The sequence below is a fragment of the Toxorhynchites rutilus genome, chromosome 2, assembly GCF_029784135.1.
Source record: "Toxorhynchites rutilus septentrionalis strain SRP chromosome 2, ASM2978413v1, whole genome shotgun sequence".
In the NCBI taxonomy this organism is placed as follows: domain Eukaryota; kingdom Metazoa; phylum Arthropoda; class Insecta; order Diptera; family Culicidae; genus Toxorhynchites; species Toxorhynchites rutilus.
Genome location: NC_073745.1, coordinates 134,459,782 through 134,481,562, shown reverse-complemented (window position 1 = coordinate 134,481,562; position 21,781 = coordinate 134,459,782). Strand labels below are relative to the sequence as shown.

Sequence of the window (21,781 nt, the reverse complement as noted above, 5' to 3'; positions counted from 1 at the left end):
AACGAAATGTTTGCGGGCGAACTGTTTGCGAACGAACGAGTGCAGCTGAACTGATTTGTGCTAGACGGAATGGATGAATATAACGAGAAGGTTTGTAAGAAAAATAAAACGATATTGTCATTCATGAACATGTAACGCCGGGTATTTTGTCAATGTATACTCAATTTTGGGTTAAGAAAGAATTAAGAAAAGAATTTTGGGTTCTTTCTGCGAAGATAGATGTCGCCGTCTACAATCGTTTTGAATTATAACAAAGTATGTGTATTTTCGTATGCATTACATTATGCACAAAAAAAATTTAAATATAAATAATTTAATAGAATAGTAAGAAGAAACTCATTGAACATGACTTTCATTACATTTTTTAATTTTTTTTTGAATTCATTCATTTGTAAGGCTCAATCGCATAAGCTTTGAGGAGCCTCTAATTCAAGATTTGTTTCTAAAAAAAATAAAATTATTTCTCTGTTTAATACGATTTGACCGATTACTCCTGGTTCACTCGAGGTTTATTTTCGTTATATAAAATTGATCATATCTCGAGATCGGTTAGTCCTAGAATAAAACGTTATGCCTTCATATTTTTTCTATGTAGAAACGCATGAAGATTCCATTTTTATCATTTTTTCAGATATTTATTTAAAAGGTAATGATTGTACATACGCTCTGCCAAAAACTTGGTCGTAATTAAAAGTGGTCATATGATAATGAAATTTTTTGTAGTTGTCAGCATGTTTAGAAGGTTTTAAAAAATCGGAGAGGGTCACATCAAAATATGCCGTTTTTCGACTGATATAGCGTGGAATTGCTCCATGGATAAATTCTCTTGGAACAATAACTATAACTTGGAAACTTATTGATGGAATGTCTAAAAAGTTTAAGAACTCCATCTTTCGTTAAATAGGTGGTCAATAATAAGCCTACAAAAAACGGTGCCCTGGCGTACACGATTTCAGCCCTCCTGGTTAGTTGAAACAAAAAGAAACCATAGATGCATAATAAGTAAAGATGTCGCTACGATATGATGAAACTCGGACAAGCCAAGAATTTGTTTCTAGACAAAATGGTGGCCGTTTTTTGAGCACGAATTTTATGACGTTTTTATTTTTTTAGAAATAGTGAAAGTTTAAAAAATCAATTTTTTTTATGTTTTGATGTTGGTGTTTTCATATAAGATTTGAAATAAATCGATTCAATAAAACTTAAGAAGTAGGTTCGAGAAAAACGCGTTCATAGTTTTGAGTCAAGATTGTATCAGCTTAGATACCACGTTCCTACAATGTCTATAACTCAGTAAATAATGATAAAACCAAAAATCGTTCCAAGCAAACCTAAACTTCAGATAAATGAAAAAAAATTCGATGTTTTCCAAATTTATAAACTGAAATAATACCCTCTTAGGTCGAAATTGTATTTATAAATAGTCTTCTCATCACACGCTTACTTCTCCCAACAGGTCATCGACAAATCGATGCCGGTGTTCAGCAAACAGTTCTACTCGGACATGGTGGCGGAAAATATCGAGCTCCATTCGCCACTCTCGGTTGCGATTCAGGCGGAAAGTCCACTAGGCCGGAAGCTGATCTACAGCATCGTGAAGGGCAACGAAATGGAGAAGTTTGCAGTGGACTTCAACACAGGTATGTAATTACAACCGCCACATAAAATACTGCCTTTCAGCCTTCGTCACTTGGGGCCAATCGGTAAGAGATTCTCCCTCTTCACCTGCGCTGTGTGCTAAAAAAAGCAGCCATCTATTAAAATTACTTTTTTCAGGTCGTTAGATTCCATCTTTCTTGCTCCGTAGGATTTGCTCGTTTTGCAATAAATCCGTTTTGCTTGACAATTCATTGCGTCACTGAGATATATTATAGTGTCTTAAAAGTTATTTCATTTTTTATCCATTGGATTATCTGTGAAATAGGAGTGTTTTTCACGAATTCCTATTTTCTAAGTTCTCGAGTTCTATCTCGAGAAAATTTTCGATATACAGTGATCGTTCACTAACTGATGCCGTTCTAACTGGTACAGAATTTCGTAAACAATCGACGCCATATTCAAATTAAATATTTGCTGTGAGGGGCATTCGAATGTAATTTGAAATGTTATAATTGACATTATTTTCGCATCACAAAAACATTGATTGAATTACATAAAAATAATTTCCTCAAATTATATTTCATACCTGTTGTCGCACTCAAAGCGAAACTTCCATTGGAATCATTTTGTTTATCCAATTTCATCCAATTTCATTGAAGTTCCCCTCGATTTTATTTGACGTTTAACATGCCGAACTAGTTAAAACGTGAATTTCCTTTTTCACCCAGTTAGTGAATGTTTACTGTACTTCTCGGTAATTTAATTTTGTACTGTAGTTTCTCTTGGCGCATTCCATAATTCAATTTGGCTTTAAATTCAGCAACCGCTAAGAGAACTACAAGAAATGACTGCGATAAAAACATAAAGCATTATAGGTATTTCTTTTCGGCACGAGAGGAGAACAAAGGCAATTTTTCTCCTCTATGGAAAATTCGGTATTATTTTTCGTTCCCGTGCCATGATGCTGCACTAAGCGCACGGTAACCGTCGGCTTCGGTTTAGCGGAAACTGCGCTCACAACGGCGGCTGCCATATTCTCTTGTCCTTCGAGGTTTCTTTCTTCGTCGCAATTTCATTATGTTCTGTTTTGCGAGGAACTATAGTTTAACCGGAAAATAGGACATTGTTATGAATGCTGCGAGGCGTATAATAGTCGACGTGATTTTCTTCTCTTGTTGGACCACTTTCACGTTCCCCTGTGAACGGAACTTTTATGGTTTCATTTTCTTTCTGTCCTGAAACGATTAGCTACTTTGCCTGCAACTGTTACCAACGGTTTTATGTTACTTTGAAGTTAGCAGTTTGCATTCACTATGACCATTTACTGGAAGCAAGATACATTTATCTTGAGAACATGCATTTCCAAATTATTTGAATTTTAGACGCTATGATATTTACACTGTAGGGTGGATTCGTCAGGGAATTCAGTTTGTAGTCTGCAGATTGCACGGATTGTTCTCTCGTGTGATGGCCTCAATTGAAAGGGTGTGTTCGCGACCGACAGCGCGAAAGAGGAGCAGTTATCCAACAAAGTCTTTTCCCTTTCCGATCCCTATCCTTATTCCCATCCAAATCTATCCCTCTCATTCTAAATGCAGTGTTTGGTGTATGACGCATCCGCAACCAGCACAGTAGCCCGACGCGAACGCATACAAACAAATACGTGCATGAAGAAGATTCCTACCAATATACCTTTCATTCCAAATCCAAACGTTTACCGTGTTAGACCGCCAAAATAAATACCGTGTTTAGAGATTGTTCCAATGTGTTTTAACTCTCCAGTGCAAGCCACATCCAATGGTCTTCCTTAAGTACCATATTCCGTGTAATTTCGTGTATAAACCTGAGCTATCATCCAGGCTTCCTTCAGCCGAAGGAACCCGCCATTATCCTCAATGGTGTGATCCACCATTTTTTGGTCCTTCGAACCGGATTAGTGAACCACAGCCGTGGTAATTACAATGTGTTGGCTCAACCGAGCGCCCACTTCCGTTGCTCCCAGCAACTTGTGACTTGCAATCAACCGAGTGTTGTGTGTTTTTCCATGGCTTGTGTGGAGGAAAAAAGACGTTTCCAGTGTAGTGTTTCCCGAAAAATCCGTGTATCCCGTGAAAAGAAGAAACTAACCAACAAACGACGCCGTGTGTTAAGCGTCGTTCTGTAACGTGTCCGAACGTGCACGATCCTGAAATCGTGTATATACCATTGTGTGTGTTTTCAAGTGTTCTTTCTCTCCAATTCATATGATCTCATTGATGCAACACACACAAATGCAAGTAAATCCAAAAGAAGAAATGGCGGATGTAGAAAGACTGATTTATTTACGTGACAGTGCGAAGGCAAAAATAACGCGTATTCGAGGCGCAGTCTGTGGGGCGGTGAGTGAAATCGAAATTGATGCCGCAAGTTTGAGCGTTTATGCGAGAAATTCAAAACGTCATTTTGAAGAGTGTGTCGCCCTCCATCATCGAATATACGTTATGTGTCACGAAGATCATTTCAAAGAACATGATGAATGGTACCTTGATTTTGAGGCACACTATTACGAAACATGTGTCCTGGTCGAACGTATGATGCAAACGATGTGTCCGATCCCAGTTTCCATCCCCCAGCAAGTTGAATTTCCACCAATCGATCATCCCCGCATTATTGTTCAGCAGCAGCCATTAGCGGATCGCACATCTACAGATGAAGATGAGCCTGAGACTTTTTCGCGTTTTAATGCAGTGGCCTTTGACGATATACATTTTCCCACCGATTTTGAAGCAGATGCTAAGAATCTAACCGAAGTGTCAGTACTGAAGAACGATACCAGAAAGATGTGGAAAACATCTATTCCAGAAGCTGTGATTTTAACCTATGCCGATATCGTTGATGAAAGCTATGTCATCCCTGAATGCTATGAAAGTCCATCATGTGATTATGCCATTCAACCAACCTATGCAATAACGAAACCCAACAACGCGATGAAAGGTGCACATACCGAAATGTGTGCTATCAATGCCAAGCCATCCGGTGCCCTGTGTGTCGGTGCGCACCCCAACTATAAATTTGGAGTACTTAGTATGATATCCGTTCCTAAACGACAAGCCAAAATCCATGAGCTGAAAATATGTTACAACTACCTGCGTAAAGGACATCATAACAGCGATTGTAATTCATCCCGGAGCTGTCAACCGTGTCAATTTGTTTTCGCTGCATCCTTCCCCAAGACAGATGACGAAATGCGGAACATATTGAATGATTCCTGTCCACCACGAGAGGTTACCTGGAATTCCATTCCCCTCCATGTTCCAGTCATAGATACTGGGCAACTCGTGGTGATTTGTGCGATCCAATTCCGATTTAAGCCCGGGGGGAGTATGTTCGCGACCGACAGCGCGAAAGAGGAGCAGTTATCCAACAAAGTCTTTTCCCTTTCCGATCCCTATCCTTATTCCCATCCAAATCTATCCCTCTCATTCTAAATGCAGTGTTTGGTGTATGACGCATCCGCAACCAGCACAGTAGCCCGACGCGAACGCATACAAACAAATACGTGCATGAAGAAGATTCCTACCAATATACCTTTCATTCCAAATCCAAACGTTTACCGTGTTAGACCGCCAAAATAAATACCGTGTTTAGAGATTGTTCCAATGTGTTTTAACTCTCCAGTGCAAGCCACATCCAATGGTCTTCCTTAAGTACCATATTCCGTGTAATTTCGTGTATAAACCTGAGCTATCATCCAGGCTTCCTTCAGCCGAAGGAACCCGCCATTATCCTCAATGGTGTGATCCACCAGGGTGAAAATCAAGGACCGCAAAGTAGGAGTACAAATGCAGCAACATTGTTTCATAAAAGCTTGCAGGGATCAAGAGAGGGTGGCTATAATGTGGGGTCGGATTAACAGGGCTAGCAAAGAACCGGAACAGTTTTAATGTTCAGAAAAGTTTTCTTTGAATAGCTTTTCTGCTTTAGCCACGTACCATCCGCTTTATCCTGTACTGTGTGTGTGCTTACGTGCCATTGTGCTCATAACAAGGCGTTCCTAAATAAAGTTTATTACTAAGCTAGACTTCCCACTACTGTAAAAATATGTCGATATGAATAATAATCACTGGATGACAAATATCCCGAATTCCTGTTCGTGTTAATTAGAATCGTAGACTGAGAAAGAGTACAACAATTCCAGCAACTGTCAATTAGCAAATACCTCATGAATATTTTTTTCTCTCTCATCCACTTCCCAAATTCTCCGCCAAAACTTTTCCTTGATTCCATAATGGCGATACAAAACACAACAGCGCCCGACAGTACGAATGGTCCATGTGAGTATCCTTGTTGTGAAATTACCGTTCGCATGTTTAGATGCTGTGTGATTCCTTCAGTTTCTCGCGCACCCTCTTGGTGCTGCTCGGTATTACAAGCAAAAAATTCGCTGAAGAATGTGTGTTCCCTTTTCATAAATTGTTTTGTGTTACATTTCCGTTTTTATGGTTTTATCGTATATGAGTTGATTTTATATGTTGTGTGAATCCCACATTTTATGTCGCATGGTTCTGTTTGTGTTTCATGTCATACTTTTTTTTGTTTTTTTTTTATGTTGTCTATTTCACGTAAGCGTCTGTACACGACACAGAATAACAATGTGCACACACTCCATGAAACTCCCAGCAAAGTTGGATGAACATATGAACGCAAACGTTGGCGAAAATAGTGTACTAACATTTTTTGTTTCAAACTTTGAAAATATATGTAAGGGGGGGCTTACCTTAAATTTTCGTGGTTCATTTCTCTGTTTGAATGTGTGTTCGGTGAGTCACGAAAAGTTTGCCAAAAATTTCGACTGTTTCGAAACATAATCTGCATGTGCTTCATTCCTCTGTATATAGCCAATTCAGAACGGAAGAAAGTTTTGTCTGTTGTCAACTGCAATTGATTGGTGTTATCCCACAAGGAAGGGCAAGTTTCACCTAGCAAATAAGAGCCCCGGTATTGGTCCAATTAGACCTTTTCACTCACATCCCTCACCACACTTCGTTGCCACCCACCCAATGGCAAACTGTAAGGTATCCCAAGAAAACGTGGCTGTGTTTTGCGGTTTTTGCTGTTTGCCCAATGAGTGAATGAAGTTGTTTTCATTCCTGCAACTAGTCGTTCGCCGCAGGATAAAATCGATACTAGGAGCATCATCTCAACGGGTCGGTTTCTCCCCTTTCCTACTCAGCGGACAGCGTGTTTTTAAGCGGTCGATAAGTGTTTTGGATGTTTTCTTCTGAACTAGGAATTATCTGCAGTTCATGCGACGCGAAGCAGGCAAATTGATCACATGAAAAAAAGTTTGTTTTATGGTATTTCATCATATAAATACACAGCAGCTGTCCGAAATTGTCTCTCGTCTTTTGGATGTACAAAGTTTTTTGGGAAATATAGCGTAACTAGCATTGAATTGCATCTGACTACTTTGAAATTATTTTTAAAAAAGTTGTGTTAAAGCTTCATCATCTCCCTCCAAAAATAAGTATGTTTATCCAATACTCAAGTGTGAACTTTTTTATTGTGAGCTAACCATTTATATTGAAGTCACTAAAACTTATTTATATCTAGAAACTTATGAATACTGGTTCCAGTGCTTTGAAAAAACCGATTTGACGCCAGCAAAAAGGACGCGAATGAAGTCCCGTAAAGTTTGATGAAAACAGTGTTGAGGACGTCGTTTTTTACGTCCCAAACCAATACTTCTAAGACATATCGGAAGATTTTTTTAAACATCGAATCGTGACGGAGAGGATTAATGGACCCATTACATGAATCCAAAACACAGAAAATCGAAATGGCTCAAAATTTGACATTTTGTGACACCAAAGGTTCCCGAAAGGCTTGATAATACTTCAGAAAAAAACACAACCGGGAAACAATTTTTATTCCTCGACCTAGTTTTCCTTCACTCACTAACCTAACGATCCTTTAATAATGAGTTTGCTTTTGCACACGATTTGATCGGCGTTAAGTTGAAGGGGATCTGATTGTTTTAAATTTTGGAAAATAACTCAAAGTAGGAAGCTGTGTATTTTTTGCATTTTCTGCTTTCTCCTTTTTTCTCAAGGTTCTCAATTACTTCTTCACAATGTGATAAAATATTGAACTGCTAAAATGAACGCATTCACTAGTTAACTAAGGGAGGTTTTAAAATGCGTATTAGAACTTGATCCACCTCTGGCTGAACCTAAAAGAAAACAATGTATTGTCTATGATTGAACAAATTGAAAATTGTAATTTGCCAATTCATCGATATGTATTGTGTTTTTAAAGAAACAGGTAACAGGTAATGAATTAGAGAGACTTTAAACTCTGAGAGTTCATTCGTCTCTTATTTAAAGAAAATGATTTACTTATCATCTAAAAACATATTATTATATATTAACACACTTTTTCCAACGAACAAGCCAGTCATCGAAACACTTTTTAAAGCTGTATTCAGGGATTACCTTCAGTTCACGCAGCGAATTCCTTTTTATGCCTTCAATGCATTCAAAGCGGGTCCCATGAAGCGGTAATTTGACTCCATGTTTTCATTATTTGGAGTTAGCTTGTTCTTAATGACGCTGTAAATTTGTACTTAATGACAGAGGAGTCAATAAATTGGAAGTCGGTAAAGTTTTTTCGACTCCGACTCCGACTCCTAGCACAATGAATTCCATTCCGACTCCGACTCCATATCCCTGGTTAGTTGCATGTGGAATGTAATCCAAGATTCCAACAGTAGTGATCACTTGTCAATCAGGATCTCTATCATCAATGGGTTTAATTCATCCGAATCAATAAACATGGCATATGACCACACAAGACACATTGACTGGAAAGAATATGCGGACGCAATTGCTCTAGCCATCAATCTAGAGATAGTTTACCTCTTCTTTTGAAGGAGTATAACTTCCTTTCACGTTTGATCTACGACAGCGCGGTTCGTGCTCAAACGAAACCCATCCCAGGTTCCACCTTTCGTCGAAGGCATCCCAATCAATGGTTGGATAGCCAATGTTCCAAGCTTTATCGATATAAATCAAATACATTCAAAGAATTCCGGACAATTTTCAGTCGTATTTTGCCCTTTAGAATCAATTCAAAAACTTCCGAGTTTTCGATGGTAGAATTCTCTCTTGCTCTCCTTTCATGTAACAATTCTTCTCCAGGATCTGATAGAATTAGTTTCAAATTGTTGAATAACCTCCCTGATGTGGCGTATTCTAGAGCTTGCCCCTCGGAATACATTCAAGCGTGTTATTTGGCTTAAGACATCTCAACTAAGTATTATAAATGACGCTAGTTAATGCATACGTTGAGACGGCAAAAGTTCCACAGGGAACGTTAACGCCATTCAAGAAGAAGATGTGGCGCCACATCTTCCATAATTTTTTTAATCAGTTTCTGGAACATAACATTGTTCCAGATGATTAGATACAAGTACGAGTTATAGCTATTCAAAAACCCGGATGGCCCTCGTCTGACTTCAATAGCAATGCTGTCTAGTATAATGCAATTCCAAATTAAATCGACAGATGACAAAACATGAGTATTTTTGATTCGAATGAAGGTTTGTATTCCGTTTGGATTGGAGGAAATATGAGTATTCCACAGCAATAGGGAATTTTTTGACTCAAGTGTAACTTCTGAAGAGGGCGTATCGATTTTAGTAAGAAAAATCTTTGATAATTTATATCTCAAAAACTATAAGTCGTACCGAAATAGTGCCTTAGAAAGAGTTATAGAGCATTGATGTTCCAACATGAAAAAAATACACACTGAGAAAAAATAGTGCAATATCTAAACTACGTATTTTCATTTTTTAAATTTTTTTTTATATAAATATAAGTGATGTAGAAAATTTAAAAAGTAAATCCAAGATGGTAAAACGAATTTTTATGAATTTTCGAAACTTCGAATTTTTGTATGTTAACAATCATTTTTAGCCCCAAATTATGAATCCTGATGTTATTGAACAGGATGTCGACTACCTTGAAAATCCTTGAAAATCAGGAAATATCAGGGAATTTTAAAATTGTCAGGGATAATCAGGGAATATCAAGGAATTCGGTCACCAATCTAGAAAAAATAAAATTCCGCCAATCAGAATTTGGATTATTGCCATAATTAGATAGTAAATGATACCAAAAAAGTTATATTAGACTAGTTTGACTTTCTGTTGGTTTTTCAGTATATTTTTTTTTGTAGGTGAACTAAGTCCTTCCGAAAGGTAAACAACGCTAAAGTAGACGGCTTTTAAGTTCGCGCAATTTTTACTGGCATTTGGCATCAGTATCTGCAGTTCAGCTTCAATCAATTCCATTCCTTTTTTTTTTCCTCGAAAACTATTGATAAATTCATGCTTGAAAATCATACTATCAAAGCTGACATTCTGTGGTGCCTGGAAACAGTTCTGTGTCACAAACCCCTCCACACTGTTGAAAAAGACATGGTTGTATTGAGAAGAATGTTTCATGAATGTCGGGCATTTGAAAAGGGCGTGATAAAATGAGATTTATGATAAAGTTTGGCTCGAAGAAATTTTGTAAGCTACACTTTGTCATTGGTTTCGACGAGTTTTTGAACAAGACTACAAAGAGGCTGTAGATGGACACGAATGTCTGATTTTGGGATGAATAAGGTAAATCTTTACATGACGTCAATGTTCTTGGGAAGTTCTCAAGCATCCGAGATCATCTTTCAGCTTTTAAAGGTCTGGGAATATTTTATTTCAAAAAACTTCTTCTTCTATCGATAGACGGTACCAACGTGAATTGTTCATATTACGCGAGCTGCAACTGGTCTCTCAAAATGGAGAAGAAAATCTTCTTTGGGTAGCTTTGGGTTTCCCAGGGGTCGACAGAAACGAAAATTTATTTTAGGGGTCGACGGAGTCTGAATATCGACCCCTATAAAATAACACAAGTTCTTATTTGAAATATTTGAGATGCTCCATAAGTTGTGTTACGTGAACCACCCTGTTATAAGAATGACCAGGGTTACCACGCTATATCTGTATTTTTAGCAAAAAAATCTATATCAAAAAACTAACGGAAAAAAATGGAAAGAAAGGTTTATTTTCATTTTGAATTTATTGTTCTTATTTATGGTTTGCTTAAATCGTGTAAATGCAACAAAATAAATCATAAAAAAAGTTTTCTCATAATAAATTGTATGATGTTTATACATGGTTTTGTTGAACTTTGCTTTTCTGAAATTTTCCGTCATTTTCATCGTTGACGCTCCTCCTTGAGCCGATACGCAGTTCTTTGCTTTCAAAATAGAGTCCATCATTGTGGAAGCCAACCGATTTCAGAACATTGTTTTGTTTGCATTGTGAAGCGAGAATATTCACTTCACTGGAATGATCAAAAAGTGTCCCAAAAACATGGTTCAACGTTTTTATAAATTAAGGTACATATCTTCATGACTCAACGATAAAAAAACAAAGTTTATTAGTAAGAAGGTAGACAAAGCAAATGAACTGTACGTAATTCAACATTTAAATTTGAATTTGAAAAAATATCCTTAAATTCAATATCTTTGCAGAAAATCTGTAATTCTGTATATACAGATTTCGTATCTGATATTTGGCGAAAAATCTGTAAAATCCAGATTATTCTGTATATGTGGCAACCTTGAGAATGACTAATATCTTAGTAGAAAATATCATTGCTGTACATTTTAAAAATTCAACAAGACGATGAGTGTGCACAAGATGAAAATAAAAAAGTACAAAAAGTACAAGATGAAAAATTCAGCAAGTAAAAAAACGTGAACAGGTTCGTGTAAGATAATGTGTTTGAGCGTACGAGTCCTGCAGGCATGTTTAGCATTTCTCTGTATTTTAAACATATACGCGATTTAACACGAAGGGAGTCATCATCAAATTCATGTCCAAACATGCTCCTGATATTTTACTGTATAATAAGCTTACCCTTAAGTTGCAAGTTCATATGCGTTCTGAAATACGTTGGAGCTTGAATGAAAATGTACTCAACCTCTAATTCAATTCAAGAGATTACAAAGTATTTACATAGCCAAATGAAGTGAACTAGAATGAAGTGTTTGGAAAAGAATTTACAAAATGCTTGGTCATCTATGTGTATGGCGTAACAATTTTTTTTAATTATTTCAGGAAACTCGCGAAGAGGGAAAATGTTATTCAATTTATTATATACCAACTGATTTTCTCTCCAGTTGGAAGAGTCTACATTACCCACCAATGAAGCTCTGTTGTTAAAATATGTTAGATATATTAATGATGAAAATATGTGCCAAGAAATGATTTTTGCTACATATATAAAGACTGATACCAGAGGAGAATCGATCGTTTTTTTACTGAAAAAGCTATTTCATGGAAGAAGATTGAGACTGATGGTGCACCATCTATGGTTGGTCGTCATCGTGGTTTACAGCTCACTCAAAGTTACAACCGCGTAAGGTACGGGCCATTTACTGAGTGATTCATAGACAGCATTCAGTAGCAAAAAATCTGAGCCCTAGATCGTATCAGTCTTTACTATATGTTATTAGTGCTATCAAAAACCTTCGAAGCAATTTTTTGAACACTCGATTATTTGCTCAACTATATGAGAAAAACGAGGAAATCTTTACTCGGTTACTTCTACACACGTTGGAGTTCGCTGACCACCTAGAGCCTCTCGTATAGCAAGATTTTCAGCTTTTTTGAATTTGTGTTTCAGCTGCAGTGTGACAGTTTCAACCTGATTGAAACAATATCAATAAAATCGACCCTTCTGACGAAACTTTCAAAACAACATTTAAGCAGAGCAGAATATTCACAGTTCCGCATTTGTCAAAATTACCACAAAAGCTTCAAGACCATGTTATATTATCATATGTCACTCTCTCGGACGCATTACACAAGAATTTTATTCTAAAATTTTTTTGGATCTTTAAAATTTTCAAAGTCCTCAATGGATAATAAATCAATACTATATCACATCCATGGAATGCAAGAAAAGTTGATAATAAATATCTTCTCGTTTTTCCATCTTCATACTTTGTCGAAAAAGGCTTCATTATGATTACAAATAACGCGAAGCCGAAGGAACCATTTGAAAATCAGCGAACACGGAGATTTAAGCTTTTAACTAACCAATATTGAACCGTATTTTAATATTTTGGTAGTTGTGGATAGATTGGTTTGCGATTTGAATGTTTGTAATTTGTATTTATATTTATATTTATATTTACAAAATTTTATCTCTATTTATTTTGTTGAATATGTTGAGAAAATTTTTTGTATTATAGTGACTTTCAACACTTTTGGTTGGTTTGTTACATCACTTCCATTTTTTGGAAGGGAGTGTGAATTGACTCGTGACATTTTGAGTGAGAGGTACAGATTTTACCACTATGCCAGATCACCTCCGTAAGAAAATAATGTCAAGTTTATTCATTTAACCAACTGCAATTTTTTCAAATCGATAATTATTCAGTAAGAAAAAAACTAAAGATAGAATTTTCAAATAAATTGGGCTATGGGAGTCTAAGGTATGACTTAATTCTGGAAAAGGGGTCATTTGTCCAAAACAGTTTGAGAACCCCTGGTTTACATGATCTCCGGACCAACGGCGCTATATTTTTTGTATTTTTTCTTTAAAGCTGAGTTTTTTTTACATAACATATCCAAAATTCAGAGAGATCTTATTTTTTTTGTTCTTGAGTTATGATTTTTCAAAATTAACCGTTGGTCCAAAAAATCATTTTTCCCTTTTTCCCAATAATGACTTTTGAACTACTGGGCTGATTCAGATGATCGATATATCGAGAATTTGAAGCCAATGAGTTAGTCTTTTTCGAATAAATACCACACTAGCGTAAAATTTGGATTCTAGTCGCACAGATGTAGTCCAATTATATAGGAATATTGAACGAAGACTTAAAACATATTAACTTTGAAAAATCATATCTCAAAAACGAAAAAAAAACACCTCTTTGATATTCAGATATGTTATATGAAAAAACCTTAGAAATATGAAGAATGAATTCCTCAGAAATATGATTTTTTTTATTTTTTTCAAACTAAAATACTGCTTTAAGTGTCCGGACTACGATGCATTACGATGTACGTTTCGCAGAACAGCTGTAACTAGATACATCTTTCGGCCTCTAACGTTTTTAAAATAATCTCTTCGTTGCAGTCAGTCAGACACACAGTCCAGGGTGTTTTTATACGAGTGTATCGCATTTAATTCTCCCCATCTTTACCTCCACCCAACCTGTGTGAACAATTATTAAACAAATCCGCTACCAAATAGCGTTTGTTGTTCGAAGAAAAACATGAGTCGTGAATATTTGCTCTCGCATTCGTTCATCAGCAGGGGATTGTTCCATGAAGTGGGTCGAGAAAGAGGACGAATCCTTAATTGGCCCGAGAAATGTTACAACGTTGCAATTTACCGGACAACAGCAGGGCAATTAACTCCAACATGGCTTCAAATTGGCAAACAGAAAAAAGACAATTTCCTGGTGTGCTGTTTTTCCGGAAGCAAATCAACTGATATAGGGTGTGAAAAGAGTTGATGCCTAGGATGCCTAGAAATCATGCACATATTTATTTTTATTCTTTCTTCCTACGTCAATCACATTTTTATTGAAAATTTACGTTATTTCTATAAATAGTGTGTGTTGCGTGTTTGTTGTTTGAATATCCTTATTTCAGATGAATTCTCTGTAAGCAAACCTTTTTTTACTTCCTAATTAAAAACCAATCGCATACACCAAGTAGCATGTTATGAAGATTTATTTCAATGTACGAAGCAACTAATCTGCATGAGAAAATTACATCCGTTTTATTTAGCAACAATGAGTTCAAATAATTAATCACGTGATGTAAAGTGAACCATAGCATTCGTTTCGTTGCTAACTTTATCACCACCTTTAATAATATCCAGCACATCATTCAACGCCATAGATCATAAATTGTGATACCGTAAATTGGTAATCCTCACACATTTCATTATTCCTCTTTTTTTTTCCTTCCTCAAACCACCTCGCCTGGAAATGTGGTCGGACACAGGTGCAATCTACGTGGTGGACGAGCTGGACTACGAGCAGAAGCAAAGTTATGAACTTTTAATTAGAGCGACTGACAGCGTTTCCGGCGTGTCGGCGGAAGTTCCGGTGTCGGTGCTGGTGCAGGACGTCAACGACTGTCCGCCGGAGATCGAGCAAGATAGCTACAACATCACCGTCTCCGAGCGGGCCCAGTTCGGCACGGCTGTGCTGAAAGTGCTGGCCAAGGATAATGACACCGGTAAGAGTTCGTTTTAGCTGATTTTTTTCTCTCTCTCTCTCTCTCTCTATATATATATATATATATATATATATATATATATATATATATATATATATATATATATATATATTCGCACAGGAAAACTGATAATCCTATTATGATAACGGTTTTTGCCCTGCTTTGCTACCGAAGGCATTATCACATCATTCCATGTTCTATAAAGTCGATGTGCAATGCGTAAAATGTGCTTGTGTGCATTTGATGAGCTAACCATTTTAAAGATATTTTTTCCGCTGGAATTCACAATAAATAAATGGCATGAGTTGACCTCACTAACAGCAAGTTATCATGTAGTATCTACACGACAACGGAATGAGAGTAATTCCATGGCTTTTGATGTCTGTGACGCCTCTTTCTCTCTCAATTTGTGACCAGGTTAATCTTTCAATCCTTCCTTGGTTGTCAATTTATTCATTCACCTGCGAGAACCTTAAGGTATTCCAAAGGAATTTAAATTCCATAAGTCTCCGAAACCCTCCGAATTCATATAGCTTATCAGTACGGGTAATTGCAGTTCTCTCGCAATTATAGCTAATTGTATTCAAAACTGCTGATACGAAATTGTAATCTTTATCCTTTCTCCCTAGGAATCAACCAAGTAGTCACTTACGCTCTGCAAACCGACTCGAAGAACACCTCCGAGTATTTCCACATGGATCCAACCGATGGTGTGATCTACCTGAAGAAGTCACTAGACCACGAAACGCTCAGCCATCATCACTTCACAGTGATCGCGAGCGACAAAGGAGTGCCCAGTCTTAGCTCCACTGCACACGTGTGGGTTTCCGTTATGGATATGAACGATAATCCACCGAAATTCGAGCAACCATCGTATACCTGTGTGCTTTCCGAACATGCATCCCGCGGACAGTTCGTAACGGTGGTGTCGGCTTCCGACCCGGACTATATCGACCATGATCGGCTGACATACACGATAGCCCAAGGAAACGAACTGCAAACGTACGACATCAATCCGATCAGCGGAATAATAACTCTGGTCAACATGCAGAACTTCGCCGAGAAGCATGTTTCCATCTTGAATGTGTCCGTAACCGATGGAGTTTACACCAGTTTCACACGCGTTAAGATCACGATTCTGCCCGCCAATTTGCACAATCCAACATTCGAGCACATGTTTTACGATGTCAAAGTTAATGAAAATCAACTCGCCGGGCGATTGGTTACCACTGTAAGTACTCAAAATTTCATGTTTCACTAGCCACCGAAAGAACTTAGCCAAAAAAAAATGGATTGTTTCCCATTAGCCACAAGCGCTAGAGAAAACACTTCACAAAAGTTGGTTCTTTGAAGTTTATCATTCCCATTATCATTTGTTATGCTGCTGTATTTTTGTTCCCGTTCACAAACACGTCATCCAATTGTTCGGGGGTGTGGTAAAAGTGGATGTTCTCAACGCCAAACGGAGTGCTATACACCGCCCTACACTTTTGCTGGTTTGAATTTATGTTAAAAGCGCATTTGAAATTAGCGCCCCAAAGCGAAAGGCGTGGAAGCGAGCAGAATTTAATTTTCAGATGTGTGTGTGGAATCTATGCACCCGTTGCACACGTCCCGCTCCCTTCTCCCGGTGGAGGATGTGCTTGGTGCAAATTCGCTGACACCTCTAGCTTCGTGATGGCGACATTTGAGGAAATTGCTTTCCGGACAAGTGGTGCACTTGGTTCACTTCCTGTTGTGAGGTAGTGTTGGCGCAGTGGCTCACATCGTGGGGATTTATCGAACTTTCTGAGTTGTATATGCAAGTTTTAGCTAATTGAATGTTTTTCTATCAGGTGTACCGGTAAGTTTCTTCGGTTTTACAACAACAGTGAATCAAATTTCCAGACATTCGTTGGAAAGCTACTGTCATTGCGCGTCTTTTTCAGTATATGTCAAAAACGCTTTACGCTTTTTTACGCTTCAAACAACATAGTTTTTTACCACTTCGAATATGTCGAATTTCGTACCAACGAGAGTGTTTTTGCGGGGAGTGTTACTTCATTACTTCAATATGAAGAAAAAAAACTGCGTAATCATCGCATTTTGGTTGAAGTTTATGGTGACCATGCTCCAACTGAGCGAACGTGTCAAACGTGGTTTGCACGGTTTAAAAGTGGTAATTTTGACTTGGAAGACGAAGAACGTTCCGGACCGCCAAAAATGTTTGAAGATGAAGAATAGGAGGCTTTACTCGATAAATATCCGTCACAAACGCAACAAGAACTTGCAGATACACTTGGACTAGCTCAGCAAACCATATCCGATTTTTAGAGGCGAATGAACTGCAAAGTTTAAAGCCTCTTAAAAACAAAGAAAGAAGAAGAACCATATCCGATCGTTTAAAAGCAATGGGAATGATTCGAAAGATAGGACATGGGGTGCCATATGAATTGAAGCCGCGAGACGTCGAAAGCCGCATTTTCACGTGCGAACAACTACTCCAACGGCGTAAAGGAAATAGTTTTTTTTGCATCGAATCGTTACTGGCGATGGAAAGTGGGTCCATTACGACAATCCTAAATGCGGGCAACGTATGAATACCCCGGCCATGCGTCAACATCGACGGCCGCGCGGCATATTCACGGCAAGAAGGTTATGCTGTCTATTTGGTAGGACCAGCTGGGTGTGGTGCACTATGAGCTGCTAAAATCGAATGAAACCATTACGGGGGACCTTTATCGACGACAATGGATGTGTTTGAGCCTTGCACTGAAGGAAAAACGGCCACAATACTAGCAAAGACACGATAAAGTTATTTTGCAGCACGACAATGCTCGGCCGCATGTCGCGAAACCGGTCAAAACATACTTGGAAACGCTGAAATGAGAAGTCATATCCCACCCGTCGTATTCTCCAGACATTGCTCCGTCCGATTACTACCTTTTCGATCGATGCAACATAACCTGGTCGACCAGCACTTCTCCGATTTTGATGAAGTCAAAAATTGGATCGATTCGTGGTTAGCTGACAAACCGGCCAACTATTTCCGCAAAGGGATTTGTGAATTGCCAGAACGATGGGAAAAAGTTGTGACTAGCGATGTGCAATACTTTACATATTAAATTTGTAACCAGTTTTGCAGAATAATCACAATTTTTCGAAAACAAACAAAAAAACTTACCGGTACTCCTATGATTTTCGATTCTTGGACATATTAGGTTGGGGAAAAAGTAATCCATTATTTTTGGGTGGAATTTAAAACTATTTTTAATATGCTTCGGATCGTCCGATTTGGGTCAAATATACACCGTTTTGTTGTAAATTCGTTGCCATTCTGAAGGTAGCTTCATTATGTCTCTATCATGGAGGTCTTGGTCCTTATTGACGAAAAACTCTAGCAATATTTTTTTACAATCCTCTCTTGATCCCAATTTATTATCACCCTGGAAATTTTGCAATGCGAGAAAAGGTGGTATTCGCTTGGTGCCAGGTCCAGACTATATGATGGATGCATTCAAATATCCCCATCAAGCGGAAATTTGTGGCCTTGCGTTGTCCTGATTGAACGCAACACCTCTTCTGTTGGCCAATTCTAGACGTTTTTGGTTTATCGCTAGCTTCAAACGGTCCATTTGTTGACAGTAAAGATCATAATTTAGTGTGCAATATAAAAAAAATAAGAAAAAAACAATAAAAAAAATTAAACAATAAATTAAATTGAACGTATTTTTTTGTTGCTGTATAGGCACCATGAACACCATTCACAATTCCAGCGCTCGGCTCTCATTTTCGCATTTATAAAAGAAAAAGTGTAAAATGTAACGAATTTTCTCTTTGTTGACTTTCATTGTTAACACCCTGTAACTCACAACTGAATGGAACAACCAAAAAACAGCAACAGAATTTGTTTTAGTGTGAAATGTCATCTTTACAACGAGTCTAAATTGTATGATCGATATTACGCGAGATATTGATTACTAAAACCAGCTACTGAGTAAATAATGGATAACTTTATCCCCAACCTATTATTTCAACTTGCTTATTATCAGGGCTCTACATAGTCATATTCAACTGAGGATAGTCAGCAGACTGTCTGACCGACTATACCCGTATTCAGTTAGTAATGACTTTTGGCTTCTTCACGCAGTTTCTCCGCCAAAACGACTGAACAGTCAGTCGGGCGTTTAGTCGCTATCCCCCTCTACCGACTCGACTATATCATTTCATTCTTCCCAGTCAAATTGTTCCATTGCATTTTGAAGTGACTTCCCCCAAAACGAAATCGTTCCTCCCTTTCTCTCTCCCATGTACGTGTGCATGCATCGATGTTACATTACATACGCTACAGGTGAGCTAGATTCTTTTGTATCATACACGAAAATTACTTACACGTATTAAATAGCGTCAGTGTGTATACGCTGTTTTGCAAGCTAATACTAAAGCATACTTGATAAATGTCTAAGTTCATTGGTTTGAGGTCACGATGGGTAGACAATAAACCATCCATTAATGGGGTAACTTATTTGTTTGGGAGTAGCACGAACACCCTTTCTACAGCCCTGGTCCGGGGATTCCCTCATCAATTCTCTGTCTGGATGCCCAAATTAAGCCAGACGAAATAACGGGAACTAACAGCTGATGCGTCACAACAAGTAGCGGTATTGTGGATTTGTTCTCCTCATGTGTGCCAGAACAGAAGGCAACGAAAACAATGGGTTTATCGAAACCCAAACCAAAGTGGAAAATCACAGTGGTGAATATAATCATCGTCTGCCGAAGGTCCATCGGCAGACGAAACCTCGTATGGGACCAATATCAAGAGCGACGGCAGTCCAGTTCGGTCCACCATATTACATTCAAAACTTTAAGATTGTCATGGCACAACTCCGTATATTCTTCCACAAACTACATATATTTACAATCAACTAATAGTTCACAATAATACAACATTTTTACTCGTAAATAACAAACATGAATTTCCACGCACTATTCCGTACATATACAACACAACGGGATGTCCATTGAGTTGTATATGTACGGAATAGTGCGTGGAAATTCATGTTTGTTATTTACGAGTAAAAATGTTCTATTATTGTGAACTATTAGTTGATTGTGGAAGAATATACGGAGTTGTGCCATGACAATCTTAAAGTTTTGAATGTTATATGGAAGAGACTTTGATTATTAGTGCTGATAAACAAATTGTGTATTGTTGGCCGTTGGCAATGGATCTGGAACACTTTTAGTTTTCGCCGACGGCTATAGTTTGATAAGAGAAAGGTTTCTCTTCGATGTTGGGTGCCGGCAATTTCATTGGGCTATCGATTGTGTGTCAGGTATTCAACATTATTTTTTGCACCAGAAATCATTTTTCGTCCTTCTTTATATAGACGTAAACATAATATACTTGAGCTCTGGGTCATTGTCTTGGCAAAACTTGAATCCTCGATTCCATTCAATTTTGTTGGCACTTTGCTTCATATTTTCCTTCAGAATGTTCAAGTAAACATTCTGATCCATTTCACCATCGATAAAAACCAATCGTAAAAACCTGAGAGAGAGGAGCCAGCTCGTGTTTGTTGTGATCGCCCTTATGTCAGCGCGAACCAGTCACGGTGAACCAAGGGGAAGTATTGAAATATGTAGAAAACTTTAACATAGCATTTTTTTGTGAAAATGATTTTGACGTCGGACTACATCTTTCATTTCTATACTGGGGTGTAAGTTCAAAGCTTCAAGAACGAGAGCGTTACATTAGAGAAACAGGATTTCGAGCATTGTTAGTTGATAGAAATGGTATGTTAACCGCGTTAACCGGTATGTAATTCGAAAGATAGAATGTCCACGCGTTTTATGTTTGTTAGTTATTGATCCAAAAACTAGTTTCAATAGCTCAAAAATTGCTTTGAAAGCAAGCTATTGAAATCACAAAAATCTGTATAAGCAGGCGCCAGCTTGGAAATCCACTCAATTATGATTGTATAGCGGTTGGATTATGTTATCGCTGCTCAAGATTGATATGGTGAAGCTAATTATATCACACCTTTTAGTTTTGTGGACGAGACTGATTGGTTCACCTTCACTATCTGTTCGGGCGGTTTGAGGAAAACCCGCCGACAACAATGGTCACACACTTACTAGAAATAAACTATCTATTTGTAGGTTAAAAGTTCTCTATATTTCTCTGGTATTTTTCTCTTGCACTTTCACGTTAGGACGTGTTCGCTCTGACTGTTTGGAAAGGAATGATTTCACTTCGTTACGCTGCTGTACTTCATTGCCCACTGATGGGCTGATGCGCAGTGGGGATGACGTGTCTGCGATGATGTTACTGTTGTTATTGTTTTAGTGCTTCTTCTCTATGTGGTTCGTTTCTGCTTCGGTAGGATTATTTTGGAATTTTGTCGTTTGTATCATGGTCGAATGGAATGTGAAACTGAATATCGTGCGCGGACTGTGCACTGGTTTTGTAGAAAATGGGTTTGCGGCTACTTATAAATTTCATCGTTTGTGGCTCTCAATAGGCGGATTTATAATACATGAATCTAACTTCCGTTGAAAACGGAACACTATCGGTCAATTCGATTGGACCTTCAGTGCTTCTACTGCCTTGATACGCGACCTGCATGTCAATTTTGAAATTTGAATATGAATTGGTCACCAGCGATAAGCAAGAAACGAAAAAGACGTCGAGAGACTGGCAGTATAACTCTCATTTTCTTCCGAATCGTGATCACTGCCTATGCAAACAGTTGGTACTGCATCCTTTTTAGTCAACCTATTATTATTTCCATCAGACACAAAAAAAACTTTCCTCAAAATGCACCTGGTAGAAACTAATAAAATAATATATTCCACATACGCTGCGGTGATATCGGGGACATAACCGGAGGGACGTAGGACTAC

At 37.9% G+C, this 21,781-nt stretch overlaps 1 protein-coding gene across 11 annotated transcripts in view; it reads left to right on the top strand.

The window, feature by feature from the left end:
* Window positions 1–21,781, top strand: part of LOC129770468 (fat-like cadherin-related tumor suppressor homolog) — a 576,674-nt gene that overhangs the window by 531,008 nt on the left and 23,885 nt on the right. For 9 of the 11 annotated variants that reach the window (XM_055773312.1, XM_055773317.1, XM_055773315.1 and 6 more), the window contains 4 exons: window positions 1,457–1,640; window positions 5,889–5,912; window positions 14,657–14,893; window positions 15,523–16,124. In XM_055773312.1, the coding sequence (XP_055629287.1) occupies window positions 1,457–1,640; window positions 5,889–5,912; window positions 14,657–14,893; window positions 15,523–16,124 (1,047 nt within the window). The remainder of the gene's footprint in view (window positions 1–1,456; window positions 1,641–5,888; window positions 5,913–14,656; window positions 14,894–15,522; window positions 16,125–21,781) is intronic. The other 2 variants (XM_055773318.1, XM_055773316.1) reach the window with 1 other exon arrangement.